General features: G+C 40.4%; 3 protein-coding genes across 3 annotated transcripts; 2 read left to right on the forward strand and 1 right to left on the reverse strand.

Moving 5' to 3' along the window:
* Positions 1–565: 565 nt before the first annotated feature.
* exoc8 (exocyst complex component 8) lies at positions 566–4,323 on the reverse strand. The gene is made up of 4 exons (XM_074686013.1): positions 3,029–4,323; positions 2,658–2,909; positions 1,850–2,098; positions 566–1,762 (listed from the first exon to the last, which is right to left on the reverse strand). Exons 1-4 carry the CDS (start codon positions 4,178–4,180, stop codon positions 1,355–1,357), a joined length of 2,061 nt encoding a protein of 686 aa, XP_074542114.1. The 5' UTR covers positions 4,181–4,323; the 3' UTR covers positions 566–1,354.
* A 473-nt stretch (positions 4,324–4,796) lies between these two features.
* On the forward strand, positions 4,797–9,564 carry sprtn (SprT-like N-terminal domain). Its single transcript, XM_074684545.1, has 5 exons — positions 4,797–5,400; positions 5,603–5,702; positions 5,874–6,002; positions 6,080–6,374; positions 7,819–9,564. Exons 1-5 carry the CDS (start codon positions 5,069–5,071, stop codon positions 8,718–8,720), a joined length of 1,758 nt encoding a protein of 585 aa, XP_074540646.1. The 5' UTR covers positions 4,797–5,068; the 3' UTR covers positions 8,721–9,564.
* Positions 9,565–14,592: 5,028 nt separating this feature from the next.
* On the forward strand, positions 14,593–18,416 carry fam89a (family with sequence similarity 89 member A). Its single transcript, XM_074685542.1, has 2 exons — positions 14,593–15,002; positions 17,132–18,416. Exons 1-2 carry the CDS (start codon positions 14,754–14,756, stop codon positions 17,414–17,416), a joined length of 534 nt encoding a protein of 177 aa, XP_074541643.1. The 5' UTR covers positions 14,593–14,753; the 3' UTR covers positions 17,417–18,416.
* Positions 18,417–19,187: the final 771 nt, after the last annotated feature.

Below are 19,187 nucleotides of genomic sequence, written 5' to 3' on the forward strand. Positions count from 1 at the left end.
TTTTTATTATTAGTGTTATTTCTATTTTTATTATCATTATTATTATTATTATTATTATTATTATTATTATTAATAATAATAATAATAATAATAATAATAATAATAATAATAATAATAATAATTTTATTATTTTTTTAAATTATTTTTATAATTTTTATTATGAGTTTAAGTTTTGGCAAAATGTGTGCTGAATTTCTGAAGAATCAGTCCCACTAAATTTTTCAATTGGTGTCACCGCAAAAACACTACGAGTATAAGATAATGCACCTTCCTAGAAGTTATGCAAGTGTACTGTTGATGTAAGTTATTTGTTATGACATATAACTTCTAAATTATTAATCAAAATATTTAATTTCTTAATTAGATAATATTAGTTTTGTTGAACTGAGTGAGTCAGTATGCTGTACACATCAGTGTTGTCTTTATTTTTGGGTCATCTGGTTTAAAATCATTTTAAATTCTATTTTTACAGTGTATTAGACTGATAAAGTCAGTTTCATAGTAACTTTTAATTGACATTTATCAGTTTCACTAACTGGCCAGTTGTACCATAGTGCAATTTGACATGCCATATGAGCTCCTGTAGGCAACAGTGTCCCCAACAATATCCAATGATAAAATTGAAAAATTTTCGGGGCAAAGAAAGAGGTGGAAAAACTTATTTTAAGAAAGCAGGAAAATGTGTTCATCATGTTAAATTACAATAATCCAGAGCCAGCAGCTCAGCTTGAATCACTTGGAAGACAATCTGGGATTTCTCTTATGATCTTTATTCAAGTTAGTGTGTTTTTTTCAGAAACACAATTTATTATAACAGTGAACAAGAACAAGTGCATTTGTTTCTCAGTCATCCCTTTAATCAGTCCTGGTTTAGTGTCAGTAACTGAGCTGTGGCTTCAGAATAAAAGCTGTTAAGAGTTAGAATTCAGTTCAATTTTGAGAGAAGTGTCACACAAAACAGGGTCACGTGCACAAATAGATCAGGGGTTACGATTTATCTGAAATGTATTTTTTAGGTTTAATTTTTAATTGCACAATTACAAAAACTCCTGCACAAATAGTTGCTTTCTTCCAATTTTTAAATCAAGGGAGTATGTTTGGGCTCTGCATTTTCTCAGCATTGTCAAAGTAAAAGTGTAAAATTTAGGTTTAAAGTGGTTGTTAAATCATATCTCTGCATCCTCTTATCTCTGACCCCATGACCTAAAAGCCGACATTTATAATAGACAATCTAATTATGTGTTTCATTGTGTTGAAATTTCTAGAACAGCTATCAAAAGCACATTTTTATGCTGTTTTTCTCCATCATCCTGTAAAGCAGTCTTTGTCCCAGCAATGGAGGGAATAATAAGTCTCAGACCAGAGACGTGGTGCTCTCTGGGTTGATCCTGACCGGCCTGGTGCTCTTCCTCAGGTCCTGCAGCTGTTTGGCCGGCTTCCCCACCCCCTCCTCAAACCTCCGCTCCACCACAGGCAGCACGGTGTCGTGGAGGAAGCTGGCGTTCTGCATGATGAAGGTCTTCTTCTCGGGGTCCTGCTCGCAGCGCAGGCTGTAGTCCACGTGCTGCACGGCCACCAGGATGATCTCCCTCAGGCTCTCCAGCAGCACCATGTGCAGCTCGGGGAAGTAGAGCTTCAAGCCCTCCTCCAGGAAGCTCATCATCTGCTTGGTGAAGGCCACGATCGTGTAGCTCAGGTTCACCCAGCAGTCGTCACCAGTGTACTGCTCGAAGCTGCCCATGCCGCAGCTGCGCATTTCATCCTGCAGAGAAAAGATACAGAGACGTCACAGCCTCACTCTGAGTTCAACAAACACATACATCTAAAGCAGGAGAACATTTAAACCCACCTTGAGTTTTGCTAAAGCCTCAGGAGTCATGAGGTTCATCCTCCTCCACATCTCCTCTGAGTTGCGGTGCTTCGTGGCCTCCATGATGATGTCTTTGTAGCTGAGCAGAGCCGCTTTGATGTCTTTGACCAGCAGAGACTGCAGAGTGAAGGTCAGGTCCAGGCCAATCTCTGTGAGCTGCTGACAGTGCTCCTTCGCTACTTTGACGCACTCTGCTGCTGTGGAGAGGCTCTCCTTACTGTCAAACACCTAATGAGAACCACAACCAATCATTTTACTGGGATGTTTTTGCATCCTTAACTATAAAAATCCACTTTTAGGAGTTGTTAAAGAATACCGAACCAATGCCGATCTCTTTCTCTGATAAATACCATACTCCGTTGGGTGATTCTGTTGTAAATGAAAAATCATTTTTGTTGTATTAACACCCATTTTAAAAATGTTCCAAGACCCTGTTTTACTAGCACTGCTTTCCAAAAAGAAGTAGACCCACACAGCAGACATGTTTGCAGAGTGGTTTGATTTACAACAGCCGTAAAGCGTGACAGTGCTGAAAACACGTAAAAGTTGGATCAGTCCCGAACATGTACCAAAATCCAATCAACTCTCCAAAAACAGCCATATCGGGCACAATACTGATCAGAATATCGGATCTAGACATCCCTAGATTTTATCATATTTAAGACCATTTTGACCTTCAAACAACATTTGTATATTTCTTGCCCTGCTTTCTGAACTATTGTTCGTCTTGCTCTTAAAACGCCAACATTTTAAGGACATCCATGTGTTAGTGTAATCCTCCACCTACCTGTTTGCTAAAAGCGTCCACAAACATCCTCATGGCTGATCTGGACCAGACCACAAATGCAGAGTAGCAGCCCGTGTTCCCAGCGAAGTCCATCGCAAACTCTTTCGCTGTCTCCAGCAGACTGGTGAAGAAGATGTTGCAGAGTTTGTGGATGTACAGAAGCGTAGCTCCCTCAATGCGGAGCTGCCGTATAGCTGTTTGGACTGCGGCGGCTCGGTTCTTGAGGAACAACTCACAGGCTTTAGTTGACTGGTCTGAAACACAGGAAAACATGTCAAAGCTTTACAAATAAGCTGAAATAATGAGACTGAAGATGTGTAATAGATTTATAAAGTAGACTATCTTGTAATATGCTGTGAAAAGAGAGTAAGACCTAGTCTGATGAGCTGGGACACAGCTCTCCTCGTGGCTTTCGGTCCACCCCGGAGTGACCGATCTGGAGACAACTCAAACACCAGCACCTCTGTCAGCTGCCTCACACGCTCATCCACCTTCGCCCTCAGCTCTTTGACCCTCGGTGTAACCGGCTGGTCTTTGAGGTACTCATTCAGCTTATCCAGCAGGTCCACAGCACCCTCAAAGTCTCTTTGAGCTATACACACATCCAGATCCTCCGGCAGCTCCTGGATCCACTCCATGCTGAGGTCTACATTCTCTTCAGCACTTGCTGGTTCATCATCCTCCATATCGAAAGGGTTTGTGGACACCTCGGCTCTAACAGGTGAGGTGGGGACCTCCTCCTCTTTCTTGTGCTTATCTTTGGAGGCTTTGTTCTTCTTTGTCTCATCCAGGATCTCCAGCCACTCCTTCTTGATCTTGCTGTTCTCCGCTTGGAAGATGCGGCTGTCTGGGAACATGAGGATCTTGAACATGTCCTTCATGGGAGGGTTGTCTTTGACGTTGACCACAGCAAAGCTCTCCAGGTCGTATAAAGCGTTGTATTTGTACTTCACTGCTCCTCTGCGGTTTGGCAGCCAGGTGGAGATCAGCAGACAGTCGTTCATGAGGAAAGCGTGCACCTTCTGGATCTGGGACATGTTGTCAACATCAAACTCAACAAGGTCACCATTGTAAACAAGGTGTCTCCCTGGAGTGTCCATGATGTTTTTACCTCCCTCTACTTTCTCCAGCAGTGATGTGAGCGTCCTCTGCTTCACCTCCTCTGTTTCTTTAGGGAAAGCAGCCTGCATCTCTTTGGAGGTCTCATCTTTGTCTGTGGACAGCAGGGCCTGAGTGATGCTCTCCATGATGCTCTTCTGCTCCGTCAGGATGTGACTCAGTTGGTACATCTCACTCTCCAAGTAAGAAATCTCTTTAGCTGTTTCAATAAACTGTCTATAGTTCTTGTAGACATTCTTCTTCAGGTTTTGAGCCGTTTCGTCGGCCAGGTTTTGGATTTTTTGACGGTGCTCTTGCAAATCTCTGTCGCCATCGGACTGCTGAGACAGCTGCTTCACGTAATTCTGTGGATCGAAATTGGGCGATTCGAGCAGCTTCCGTAGTCGGTTCCCCGTTTCCGACATCCTAAACGTCGTTTTAGTTTTCGTAATAACCAAAAATGACGATTAATCAGGTTAAAATGTAGAAATAAGAAGAATTTCCTCCTTTCATATCCACCAACAACCCAAACAGGAAGTTGTATGCTGGTTGACACCCTGAAACGTCACGAGACTAATGGCCAACGAAAGTACTTCTATCAAGGCAGTTGGAGTCAATTTTTGTCTTCGACAAGATTAAAAATACACTTTTAGTTTATTCACTTCAAAAGTTAGTTTCGATATAGGTATTGTTATATTTTAGCACGGACAAATCAGTCAAAACAGCAGAAAAAGACTGGGAATATTTTACTGTTGGCCATCAAATTTAAACCAGTGACTTCAAGTCCCAGAATCCTTGACAGTTAGTTCAAGAAAACGGAAGTCAAGTCAACATTTCAAATTAAGTGCATCGAAAACGGTTTAAACGGTTTTAAACGCGAATTAATGTACACGACGGAAATAATATATATGTTTTTTAGTTTATTTAATTTATTTATTTATTTATTTATTTAAATTTATTGCCGCGTCGACTTTTAAATCAAGTTTTTAATTAATATTAAGTTTGTAGTGGGTGTTACTTTGAAGGTCTGCGGATATCGTTACGTATGCACTGCAAATGCAAAACATTTTACACGACAGCCGTTGGCGCTAGCTTTGGTCTGACAATAATGAGTTTACGTCCAATATGAGGATTTTAATACGTTCAGCGAACTCGTGGAAAGTTTGAACATTATTTTAAATTCATAAACGCTTTTAGAATTTGAAAGGACTCTGCCGTGGCCCTTATGAAGCTGTCATTTGATGTTTGAGAGCCTTGGACAAGCTACGTTAGCCGAAGCTACATAGCTACCTCAGTTTACATCATCTCTTGTGATGGATGGAGATTTGTTGCTCGCTATCCAGCTACAGGAGCAGTTTAACAATGAATACGAGGCATCAGTGTTGTCAAACAGCTTTGAGGACAGTGAACTGGAACAGAGCAGCAAGAAAAGAAAGGTGGAGGTAGCTGGAGGCGGTGGCAGGGATGTTGTCCCATACTGGAAGCCGACTGCGCAGCCTGAGAGGCCGCTGTCTATTGTGGATGAGACCTGGGAGATGCTGGACCCTAACCCTGACATCAGGGCCATGTTTCTGGAATTTAATGACACTTTCTTCTGGGGGAAACTCTGCGGTGTGGAAGTGAAGTGGAGCGCAAGAATGACACTGTGAGTCACTTCTTATCGATACCGTCACTTTAACTGTAACTAGATGCACTGATTTGGGGGAGTTTGGTGTAATCTTTGTAGGGAATGGGCATTGTCATCTCCATAGTTACTTTGCAAACAAGCGCATAAGGATATCCTCCATGTAAGCGTATGTGATGTTTACATATCTTATTGCTAATGCTGTTTTTGTGCTTCTTTGCAGGTGTGCTGGTGTGTGTTCCTATGAGGGTCGAGGTGGATTGTGTTCAATCAGACTAAGTGAACCTCTCCTGAAGCTCAGGCCAAGGAAAGACCTGGTTGAGGTGAGATGTTCAAAGTGAAAAAAAGAGCAGTCATTATTTTAAAAAAGGATAAGAAAAACAAGAGTTGCTGGAAGTCAAGGTGAAAAACACAACAAAACAAAAATTGCATGAACAGATAGAGATATGACTGAGGTTTAAAAACACCGAAACACATATTTGTTTCCTCCACAGACGCTACTTCATGAGATGATCCATGCGTTGCTGTTTGTGACCCAGAACAACAGAGACAGAGACGGCCATGGTCCTGAGTTCTGCAAACACATGGACCGCATTAACAACGCCACAGGGACCAAGATTTCTGTAAGTTCTTTAATCACACATAGCAACCGTTTTCTCAATAGATGTCTCAAAAATTGAACATCTGAAATGTCTCTCAGATCTACCATAGCTTCCATGATGAGGTGGATGTGTACCGGCAGCACTGGTGGAAGTGCGACGGGCCCTGCCAGCACCGTAAACCGTACTTCGGCTACGTAAAGAGAGCCATGAACCGGGCTCCATCCTCTCTGGACCCTTGGTGGGGGGACCACCAGAGGACATGTGGAGGGACTTACACAAAGGTCAAAGAGCCAGAAGGATATGGCAAGAAAGGCAAGAAGGATGGAAACAAGGAGGGGAAGACATTAGAGAAGAAGGCCTCAGGACATGGAAAGCCTTTGAGTATTACTGCAGGTGAGGGACTTGTTGGTATCTCTATTCTGCTGTAATAGGTGCACAGTGAGAATAAAACATGTACATATCTGTAACAACAATCCAGAATCTTTGGTACAAAAAGGGATGGAAAAAATAATCTAAAAATTGGGCACCAGATACCAACCTGAAGTCACAAGATTTTATTGTGTGCTCACCAGAAAATTTCACATGAGCACTCCATAATTTGTTGTGAGGATGAAAAAAGTTGTTTGTGCAAACATTAAACTAACATCTTTTTGCCAGCATCCACCCCACCTAAAGAGACCCAAAGTGTTTTTATGCAAGTATTTGAACGAGGGAAGGTAGTCTATATGTGTAATGAGTAGGAATGGAACAGTTTTTGAAAAAGATCTGAACCGTTTGATTTTCATCACTCAGTTCAGGGCATCTGTACTTTGTTCAGTTTTTTCTTTTTTTCTTCATTTTACTACTCAGTTTGGAGTGAGTATGTGGCTCCGATCATATGCATGCACAAGTGATGGAAGCATGTGTGTTTACATGACAAGCAAAGAAGACAGAGTTGGAGGGTGTACCTGTAGCGTTGTTCTGCTGTCTGGGAGCACTTTAGATTCAGTGTGAGCTCTGATCAGGGTGGTAAGAAAGTAGAGGATAAAACCACAACTGAGTGTTGCCAACTCAAAGACTTTGTTGCCTAATTTAATGACTTTTCAGACCCCTATGGTGAGTCTTTTTTTAAAGACGGCAATTTTTGCGACTTTTCTGGAGTTTGGAGAATCTGAATTTAAAGTACGTTTTGATGATGCTTCAAATGAATCACCAAGTGTGTGTCTCATTATGGTCACTTCTGCCGGTCCCCAGCCCAGATAAAGGAGGAGGGTTGATATTTAGACATAAAAAAAACAAGAATGGACAGAAGAAAGTTGATTTGTAGTTCTAAACATATTTATGATGTTGTGTTTTACCTGCTTTCTGTCTCTCCCGCATTATTCCTCTCTCCTACAGAGTCCATGACAATTACATGCAAATGGATTATCATACAAATCAGACAGCAGCGTCATTTAGTGGCTCTTAGTGGCTTCTGGAACAGCCAATAGTGACTTTCCATACTGAGGAGTTGGCATGTTGTAACTAGCAATGTTTCTCTCAGCTGTAATGATGTTTGAAATGGGAAAAAAGCCTCATTCTTTCAGGTTTTACAGAACTACAAACAACATAATTGATTAAAAATAATCTGTTAATGGTGGATTATTAGGGTATATGGTAATCTAGAGTGTTAAAAACGACAACAATGTACACCGAACTGAAAACTTTGACCGCAAAATCATAAGAACTGAACCATGTTTTTTGTGAACCGTTCCATCCCTAGTAAAGAGTATCTTGTGCTCCATTCTAAAGAATCTTTTTGCCACATGGTAGAATAGTTTTCTGCTGCTTCTCATTGTCTGCTTTTCCTCCCTTTCAGGCTCTGGACTCCAGGATATCAGGAACATTATCCCATTCAGTGGTAAAGGCTTCCTACTTGGAGGGAAATCACAGCCCTCTGCGTCTTCCTCAACACCTCAAACAGCAACCAGCTCCATCCCCTCTCCAAAGAAACCCCTCACTCCTTTGTCTCCAGCTAAAAATCTCACTTCTCCAGTTCACTTTGGCTCAAACGGCAATGCAATCTCCAAACCTGCTGCTTCTACAGGACCAAAACCACCAATTAAACGGTCTGTTAGTAACACGAAGGCTTTCATAAACATCAACGGCTCGCCTGTGAGGATCACAAAACCTAGCAGCAGCAGTGGCACTCAGGATGGAAATAAAATCAAACAAAGGTCTATTGAAGACCTTTTCTCCTCACTGAGTCAAACTCCAAACTCCATCAAACAAAGTGAAAAAGCTTCACCCTCTCCTTCTTCCTTCTTTACTAAACAGCAAAGCAATAATTCATCTTCCTCTCAAGAAAAACCCAAACCTAGCCCCAGTAAACTCAGCAACTCTAAGTTTTCTTCATCAGGAAGTAAAAACAGCCCTGCTGACACAACACTGACCAAGTATTTCACTAATTCAAGCAGTGACAGTGCATCAGGAGGAGCTTTCAGAAAGAGGTCGTGGGATGAGCGCAGCAGCTCTGCCGGCATCCTTGACTTCTTCCAGAAGACTTCAGGCAGCGTTTCTGGAGCCTCGAGGGACTCTGTGAAGACAAAAACGCCTGCAATGCAGCAGAGAGTCATCCCTGCAACTACTACCACCTCCTCCTCCTCTGCAGCTTCCTCCTCCTCCTCTTCCTCCTCTGCATTGATGGTCAGCTGTCCTGTGTGCCAAGCAAAGGTGCAAGAATCAAAGATCAACGCACATCTTGACTCCTGCCTGTCTTGAGTCTGCATTGAAAGCAATAGAAGTTCTGCAGAGAGCTTGTTCAGAGGTTGCTGTGTTGTTTTTTTTATCTGAAGTTGCACAACTTTTTCCAAGTTTAAGAATCCTAAAAAGAACAGTGAGTTCTCTTTCAGCTGGATTTTACTTTAGGTTTGGGTTGTTTTCTTGCTGTAGCAGTGAAAATCTTCCCCTCACAAGTGCCTGTCTTCGTTTGACTGAAGCATTCTTATTTTATCCACGTTAACTATTTAAAGGACGACATTTCAGGTTTATTTCCAGTCATTCTGATCGGTTCTGTGAAAAATCACTGCTGTGTTTAAAGGATGTAAAAGCAGCATCACAGTAAAGTGTTTCATTATTAATCTGCATGAGACACAGCAGAGGAATCATAGTTTGATTTCAGATGCAGGAAAGATCATTAAAGCTTCCTCCAAGGATGGATGAGTTGCCTACCTCCTGTACTCGGATCACCTTTACTCTGCATCCTCTGCCCTCCAGACAGCCGGAGACACCGACTGACCTCTGCTGATCTCTGGGAGTCAAGTTTCACAGTTTCAGGCTATTTATTTTCTGCACGTTTCCACTGTGCCCACCTGCAGGGTCAGGAAGGACGAGAAGAGCTGACTGTGCCTTTTTGCTGAGTATTAATGCTGCTGATGCATCGTCAAGATATTAAGTGGAAATGTAAAAGATGGTTGTGTTTTAGAGGAAGTGTTGGAGTGTAAAATGCGATTCATGCTGCTACACCAAGATAGTTTATAACAGTTTGTTCAACTTTTAAATGTTTTCAAGTAAATTTTAAATATGTTGTTTTTTCTGATGCCAAATAAAGGTTTGTACTATTTAATTATGTGTAGTTTTGTGGAGCATCTGTCATACCAATACCAATCCCAAATGATTACTCAATGAGGGAAATGAATAGAATTGCTTTTGATCTGATCCAAAATCAAGCACAACTCAAAAAGTGAAAACTTCAAAAATAACACAAAGAAACCCTCAGATCAATTGAAAGGTGTCAGAAACAGCAGGGGCCAGTCGTTAAAAGAATTTAATCTGGATTTGGAAATCCCATTTTCTGCCGTCCAGGATCAGGTAATCCATTGTAGTTTTACGCCGGTTTTAGATCACCCTGATCCAGATACACCGTTTTCAAGATTACCAGTGCTCTAAATGGGATAATGTATCACAATGTGGGCTACTAGCTCTGTAAAGAACAGGTGGAAGAGCCAAGACTCACTTAAAGCATTTCAGATTTTCAGACAAAACACAAAAACAACATGAATATCCACTTCTATTTATCATTTCATCTATGAGCTCTCATCTGAGCCACAACCAATTAAAAAAAACACTGACAAATACATTGTGGATATTTTGAAAACATCTTAAAATTAAAAAAGGCTAAATATCTGGTAGATAACACAATAAAGAATGTTCAGGGGAAAATATAATACGTGTAATATTTTCATGTATTGTTCTGCGCAATATCTCTACGAGGCACAATGTTCCTCTTTGTGATGATGATCCTGATGTACCTGAAACTGTTGAGGGACTAGACCAACTTCTGTTTCTGTCGGATTGATCTTTGATGATTGTATCTTATATCCTGTATCTGACATTTCTGCTTCTCTTTCTATAAATTTGTGCTCCTTCAAATGTGGCAACATTTAAAACAGAAATAAACTGGCTCCAAAGGTATAAGATTTATTTACTAAAAAAGCAAATAAAGAATGTACCAAACACATATTTCCTTATTTATTGTACTAAGTTATATCTAGAGACACTTTCAAATCCATATTTATTAGGGACTTGGCATCATATAGTGCAGTGTTTCTCAAAGTGGTCTATGAACCATGGCAAGGAGGTCCGTTCAGTCCAGTCCAGTTAAGTATGTTTTGCCAACCAGGAGAGCACTTTTACACACATTTTGGCTTGCGTCACTTCAGCGGGAGTTTTTCAACAAATGGGCCTTAAGGGGAGTGATGCCCCCCCCCACCCCCTCCCCCCTCTGTGCACACCACTGCTTCTGATACCATTTACTCAAAGTTTACAAAATGAATTGCTTCGAAAGTATGAATGTAGCCTTATTCTATCATTGCAAAATACTACATAGTAAATTATTACAAAATATTGATATTAAGCTAATAAATGTTACGATAACGAGGGGGTCCTTGGAAACATGTCTGACCTGAAAGGGGTCCATGGTCTGAACAAAACACTAAACAACACTTTACTTTCATGAATGGAGCTGTAATGGAGGCAGGCAGAGTGGGTGTATCAGAGCTGGTGGGTGAACAGAAAAGGGGGCTGAGGTCAGAGGTCAGACAGCATGAAGCCAGCTGCTGATCAGGACCACGCCCTCCTGTCTGTGCAGAGCAGACTGCAGCGAGGTTGGAGGCGACAACAAAGCATGTCGGCACATAGCCCCAAACACCCATCTCATTTCAATTAGCACAGTCTGCTGCTGCTGCTGCACACTTCTTTGATACCATCTGCCCACATCTGGAGAGGAAAGGATGGAGGTTCTCTGATGTTTCAATTTTATTTTTCCCAACCTGAGGTGCTTCAATAAATAACAAGTCATGTGTCAGACTCCTTGACTTATTTCAATAGGTTAAAGAAAAGAGCAGAGAGTATAGGATTTAATTGTTATCCTCCAACAATATGGGACAAAACTGTCACATTCCCACAGTGTGACATTACTCTGTTTCCTGTTTGAACCCAGGAAGGAAACCAAAAGGAAGGAAGAAGCTGTTTATCCATTTAACAACTTTGGGAACAGACAAATGTGCAAAACACATGTGACCCAATTGGACACAAACATATTGTGTGTCTGTATTGAAACAGCCTCTAAAACATCCAGCTAGTCCCACTCTAATGACCATAACGTCATCCTCCTCGTCCCCTGCGGTGGCCCCTCACAGGAGGAAACACTCGTGTCAGTGACAGCAGCTGCTCTAACCGGCCACTCCTCTTTTCCTGACCTGCTGTACACTGACACAGTGAAGGACACTGACCTCCTCCACTCACACACACACACACACACTCCTTCTTTTCAGTCTCTTTGTCTCTTTCTGACAGTGATGCATCCCAGACAAGCTTGAAGTTCAATGCAGTGTTGTTCAGTTGGACGTGGCAGCAGCAAGATGACACAGAAACAGGCTTTGGGCGGATTTGTCTTCTGTTTTTTCTCTTATTCCTTTAACTCCAACCTGCTTTAATACTGAATATCTTTTACAGTGATAAAACATTTTATTTTGAAATGTATCTCGCCAGACATACTCAGAGGACGTCTGCGGTTTCATCCATGATTTAGAGTTGGCTGGAAAATCTCAAATGACTTATTTATTATGGAAAATGTTGAGGCCTGTATTCTATTCATGGGGGTGAATGTGAGCACATTCTCAGTACTTTCCACACAATGCGAAAAACAATCATACTTTTATTGTTCAAAAGTCTATATAGCTGTTTTTGACTTAAGTTTCAACATATTTTGATCACACCCTTACAGTTTTGTGACAACAGTTTGATATAAGATATCAAATAATGGGTTGGAAAATAAAGCAAACTTAATCAGCGTACAAGGACACATCCACAACTAGTTGAAATTTTCTAAAAAAAAAAAAAAAAAAAAAAAAAATTTGTTTAGATTTAAATAGAAATTTACAGTTAAGTAAAACCTTTACATTTTAAAAGTTTGAGGTATTTTTTGTATATTTATTTAATAAACAAATAAATGAAATATTTTATTAATTAATTAATAAACCCTTCATATTTTTAATAAATTGTCTGAGTTTAAGTCATTTTTTAGTTGACGAACTTTGACTTTCTTAAAGGAAAAACAAGGAAAAAACATTAAAAACACAACCAAGAAAAGCACACTAAAGACTTAATACTACACAATACAAGTCCTGCAGAGACAGAAGGTGTAGTGTGAACATGGGTCATTATTAGCCAGCCTATGCTGAGTGATGCATATCCATTGTGCATTTCAGCATGGCAGATTAGCACCAGCATGCTACAGTTACAGTTACATGTAACCCCAGGGGGTACCATCATACCCCTAATCCTTTGATCTCAGGAGGCGGTCCTGATGATGATGATGGTGATGGTGATGGTGGTGCTGGTGGTGAAAGCTTCTTCTGCTCATAAATACCCTGAGCCAAACAGATTGTCCTCCATCAGTTTAAATGGTGCAGCTGTGTCCTGCCAGATGATGGATAATTGTTTTAATAGCTGGATTACATTGAGGAGCTGAAGGGACGTGGTTCATCTCAAGGGCAAATGAGCCATACTGTGTTCACTGATTAAACGGTCAAATACAAGTCAGACTTTGAGGCACTAAACAGTCAATCCAATTGTACACAAACATGGCCATAAAATCAGATTTAGATAACAGTATTACTTTAATTCATTAAATTTAAAAGTACTTCAATACCCAGCCTGGTTTGTTTAGATCTTAACTCTATCAAACAAGTCCGGTTGAATTTATGTCAATACAGTGAACATGAATACCAGGCCCCAGGCTCCATCCCTCTGTCTGACTCTGGCGTTGTGTGTGTGGTATAGCACATGCTGCTCTTTTGCCGGCAAGTGTGTGCTGCTTTTGTGTGTGAGTTTCAAGGTTATTGTTGTGTTATTGTTGTGGTGAGGCTGCAGGCTGGGGGGCCGGGAAGTGAAGCCTACCATCTGTCCTTTATGCTCAAACTATTGTCTTGCACACACACACACACACACACACACACTTCAATCATGACCTCACGCGCTGTTGTTTGTGAACACCCTGATGGTTAAATCTAACAGTAACTTTTATTGTTGTGAAGAGGACAGACATAATACACACTTTAAGCCAATGAAACAATATTTTTTTTCAGGGTAGTTTTGTATTCAGATAAGGGGTTTTTCAACTCATTGTTTTTCTACTAGATTTTTATTGACTTTAATTATTTATTTTGTCCTTTTAAAACTTATCTTAATGAAGCAGAATTATTGAAAAGAAAGGTGAAAAAAGGACAGTTTTCCATCAATGTGAGGGATGGCAGGGAGACGCCCAGCAGCCACTTTATTAAAAGGACAGGAAGCGGATTTAACTACTCAGCCACAATCTAAAACAGTCAAGTTTACAAATTCGACACCAATAGACCTGAAATTCTAACCAAAATAAAAGCTCTGGTATGTTTTCAAATGCTTGTTTTTGCACTTTGTTTTATCGTTGATATTGTTGAGAATTGTTTTGAAAAAATATCAAAATTTGTACATTTTAGATTTTAAATGATATTTTACTTTTTTATTAATATTATGTTGTATTATGTTGATATTAAGTTACACATAAGCAGGTCTTGGCATTCCTTAACTAAAAAAACATCAAATTGGACAGTGGAAACTGAAATGTAACTGCATGGATGATTTTTTTAAACCCACATAATGTTAAAAAAAAAAAAATGCAACTGACCCCCTACAGTCATCAGTTTTTACCAGTTTTCAATGACTTCTTTTTTTTTCTCCTTCTTTTTTAACATGATTTTATTTTTCTTTGAAGGGATGAATATGGTCATTGTTATATAGTGCTCAGTGGGGAAAATAAAACTGTGAATGTTTACTTTCTTCTTTTCAATGCACTCAAAAATCACACAGCTGTTGCAAGAAAAAAGATAATAATAATAATTTCCTCAGGAGACCCATAGCTATCCTTCCACAATGTGACAGAATAGAACTTGTTTGTTAATTTTTTAAGATGATAATAAATAATTGAGATGAAATTAGTCAGAAACAGTTATAAGTTGTGAGATAGTAAAAAAAAAAAACAGGGTGCCAACATGGCGCTTTTATTTTGGCAGTCCCACCGGAAACACAAGCAGCGACGTTAAGGTGCCCTGACGTGGCGACGCTGGCCGCCCCGAGCAGAGAAAACCACGGCTGTTGCTCTGCTTGTTTGGTGCTTGAGACGACTGTTTATTTCAAGCGCTGGACACCTTACGGGACTGTACGGCCAAATTTTGTCTTTAAACTAAGAGTTTTCGTTCAACAACTCACAGGACGATGAATGGTAAGTCAACGAACGGTTCGTTGGGAGGAATGGCCTGTATCGAGGGTCTACCCCCGCTGCCGAAGAGCCTGAGCGGCTTGCTGAACTCAAGCGGCGGCTCCTGGAGAGAAATGGAGAGGATGTATGTGAAGAAAACCATGATCCAGGACGACCTGAGCCGGGGCAGAAACAACGCCGATAACCTGCTGGCCAACAAGCCGGCTAACCTCGATGCTGCTTTGGCTCTTCTGCGGAAAGAAATGGTAGGTATTGAAAGGAGTTATCATTTATTTGGCGAGAAGAAAGTGCCTCGCTGTGGGCTTGTTAATCCCGTCTCGCGGTGTTGCTCTCCGGCCAGACCCCCTTATGAAACTCTGGGAGTTTAACGTTGCCTTGATTTAGGGACATTTAACACGTCCAAATGTTTTCTATGAAACGTTTTTACATCAGATTGGACTCTCATGATAAATTCGGCTTATATATGGTTTACCATACACCATGTTTTATCAATAATATGCCAATTTAAGTGTTTCCTGCAGCAATCGACTTTGACTATCATGTGCGCACAAGATAAGCTAAAAACTGAGGATATTGTTCGCTATCTAATCATTCAGGTTCAGTTAATCACAGCTGAACGTATGCCGATGATAGTAAAAATCTTGCTTTTTTCATGAGTTATGTAAGTATTTATGCTGCCTACTGCGAAATTTAAAATTAAACACTAAAAAATAAAACACGATTTTTATATATGGAGTCTGGCATTGGAATACCTAATTCAAGAGAAAGCAGGATCAGGAGCAGCTTTGCAGTGGATGACACAAATTAAAGCATTAGGCTTGTGCTGATTTTTGTTCTAAGCTGAATTTAATACCTTTTAGCTTAGGAGGGTTGAGGATAGGTGAACTAATACATGTTATTAAATGCACCGAGGAGTGAGCAGAGTGAAACGCTTACTACACACACCCTGCTCACTCCTTAGCCAGCAGCAGGGATTTTCATAACCAAAGCCAGACCAGATTTCATTCCTAAGGTTTACTCCTCCACACAACAATAGCCTGACTCCTTATATGAGGGGGTTTAGGTGGAAAAGGTCAAACTGTTGCTGAAACTTTACCGCTTTTGGACATTGTCACATGCTTTACTGAATCCTATTTATACTAAGTGCTTGCAGGGAATTCCAGGCTACTCCAGGCATATTGCTTTGATGCTGTTAATGTAATACTGAAAGTTTGTGGTTCACATTGTTTAGTAAGTTGACAGTGTCCCACATTTCAGAGTCTGTAAGCCTCTCCTCAGTGTGTGGAGCCACAGAGCTGGCTCTCAGCTGTTTGAACTGACTCTGACTTGCACGTCTGTCTGCTGTAATTTGTTTGAAAGACAATGCAGTGACCCTGAGTTCAAACTGCACTGTCAGCTCAGTGCTGTGCAGTGGAAATGTCCTTTTTAACCCTGCTTTTGACATCTTTTGGTGATGAATTCAACACCCTAAACTTGAGATTATTTTCAATGGAGGAAGCATGTCTTCAATCATGATTTGAAAGAAAAACCTTGACAACATAATAAACTAGAAAAGCAGTCAGGTTCTGGATCGTACTTTTACACCTGTCATAAATTGTCTTGACCTTGTCTTGTACTGTTTTGCAAAATAATCCGACCATTTATCGTAAAGTTATATACACATATGGTGAAAACGGCCCTATCTCACAATGATAAAGAATCCTTTAAAAGAATCCCGGATCCATACAGTGATCCGGATCATCTCCAAAATGTAATCACTTCATTTTTATTGCATTTCTAACGTTTCCTGAAATTTTCATCAAGATCCATTTGTTAGTTTTTGAGTTATGTTGTTCACAGACAAACAACTCTCAAAAACAACCTCCTTGGCAGGGAAAAAAATACTCTGAATTTATGTTATTTGAGGCTATGTCAAGAGTCGAAGGAGACTCACTGGAGTCTTGAGAACATTAATCCTGGATTAATGTTTTTCTTTTCCTTTCACAGTATCCTGTTTGTTTAAATTTGTATGTGGGTGTGTGAGCAGCTAATATTTACAGTGTTGCAAGGATCCAGTTCTTGTTTTTACTTTTAGATCCAAAGCAAACCCATTGAGCAAAAACCACAAAATAATCAAAAAGAAAAGGCTAGAAAAATAGTATTGGTTACAAATATACACAGTTAACTCTCATAAACTTGGCACAAAAAGTACAGATAATAATTGGTAATAAACCTTAAACTGTAGTAAAGCCTGTTTATTTCCCTTTTAATCCCAGAAATGCACATTCCTTACAAATGTGGCTCCATTTAAAAAGGAAATAAATAGACTTTACAACAATATAAGATTTATTGGCAAGAGGCACTTTAATCAATATCTCAATCCATTTTCTTCAAGGTGGGTTTGCGTCAGCAGGACATGTCCCTCCTCTGCCAGCTGTGGTCGCTCCACGAGTCTATCCAGGAGTACAAAGGCAGCTGCCAGGACCTGAGCGCCGCCTCCAGCCTCAGCATGATGGACAACGGCTACTTCGACGAAGATGATGAGTATTACCCAGAGTCCGGCGCTACGCCCACCGGGGAGCAGCCAGACGGAGAGGTCGGAGACGGGACGTCAGGAGTGAAGAACGGGAGCAGCATCGGCAAAGAAGACAGCTGGGACTCCTTTCATGTCACCATCTGAGGCCTGGTTCTCATGCAGATAAATGCACATTCTGGTGCATAGTTTGAGGGTTTAAAGTCTGAGTCAAGCTGGAGGAAAAGCTGAGGAACTATTTCTTGCCTCAAAAGGGAAGTGTTTGTTGGAGATAGCAGATTATGGTAACTCTTTACCATAAAAGACTCTAAAAATCAAGCTCCAGCTTCAATCCAACTCCTCCTCAGGTGAAACACACTCTTGCTTGTGCTGCAGAAGGCCTGTTTTTTGCAGTGTGAGCTGAAATACTTTGTGCTTTAACCAGCAGCACTCAGACTCAGGAGTTGAGATGGACTAAACTCCTCATCCTCACATTTAGGCAATATGAATTTGATATCTTTTTATAAACAGCTCTGCTGCTGCTTCCCTATCAAGCATTTTTGCAAGCCAGTTATCCTCTTTTGCAGAACTTTTCTTTTTTACATATCAAAAAAATATCTATGAACAAAGTTGTATTATTTATTATATAATATAAATAACAGAATATCACTTTCCTGTTACTCTTTATGGATGTTTTTACTGCAGCTCTACCGGGTACAAGTGGAGCTTTTAAAGTCCTTGAAATCAGGACGGTGGATGAGACGCTTGGACTCATTGGTGCAAAAAGAGCACAGACTCTGTGGATAAAGACAGTGTGTACTTTTTTGACGTTGATCTTGACAGGAGTTGAAGAAGAGGAGTAAGAGCTTGTTTTCTTGCTGAGTCTGCTCCGAAAATGTGAAATGCTCAAAATGCTGGAAACAATGTTTATTGTTTGCAAAGGCTGAACAAAGTCTGGGAGGCTTCAGACAGTGAGCTTCTCCAGACCTTCAAAGCTGTTAAAGCATTGCAGTGACATAAGGTGTTTTTCAACCACAGGAACTTTTACCCTGGAACTACATGTGGAACTAGGATCCAAATTTAGCCCCCAGTGTTACAGTTTGAAGAGTGACCCTGTAAACCAGGGACTCTCTGCAGAGTGTGTTGGTGGATATCCATTTTAAAACACTTGTTCCTGTTAAAAAAAAATAGTCATCTGGTTAACACTATATTTGAAGGAGTATGCATAACACTGACATGACACTTTCATTAAGCTGAAGGAGGCTTCATGCATATCTGAATGTTGTCAGAGTCATTTGGTCAATTATGTCATCTTTTAAGGAAAGTTGACATTGTTTGGGGGATGTCTTTTGTTATTACAACTTAGCATTTACACCACCCCAAGTTCCCAGTAGGATATTCCAAGTTCAGGAGTAAATACTAATTAAGCTTCTTTAATTTTTTTTTTTTTAAATTTCGGGCTAATGTTTGTTGCAATAAATTAGCCGTATAGTATAATTCCATGTTTATATACAGAGATACTGCTGTTATGGCCGTCAAAGCATTGCAGTGACATAAGGTGTTTTTCAACTACAGGAACTGAAAGACAACCTACACTGCCTCTGTCTTTGTAAATGTAAAGTTTTAATAATGATGCATTCAATTTGTACTCCAAACTAGGAAGTCAGGAGTGGGAATGACGTCATCTCCGTGTTCAGCATTCCAGTTGCCAAGTCAGAAAAACTTGCCATAACAGCAGTATTTCCAGAATATCCTACTGGGAACTCGGGGGTGGTGTGAGTGCTCCAACTTACAAGTTGGAAATTCCGACCTCAGTGTTCCAGTTGGGCGTCTCCACTCGAAACTCAGAAATTCAGTCTTCCGAGTACAAATGGAACGCACCATAACAAAGACATCCCCAAACAATGTCAACTTTCCTTTAAAGTTGAAATAATTGACC

This window comes from Halichoeres trimaculatus, unplaced genomic scaffold (genome assembly GCF_033239565.1).
Source record: "Halichoeres trimaculatus isolate MK-OKI-2021-1 unplaced genomic scaffold, fHalTri1.1 fHalTri1_scaffold_13, whole genome shotgun sequence".
Taxonomy (NCBI): domain Eukaryota; kingdom Metazoa; phylum Chordata; class Actinopteri; order Labriformes; family Labridae; genus Halichoeres; species Halichoeres trimaculatus.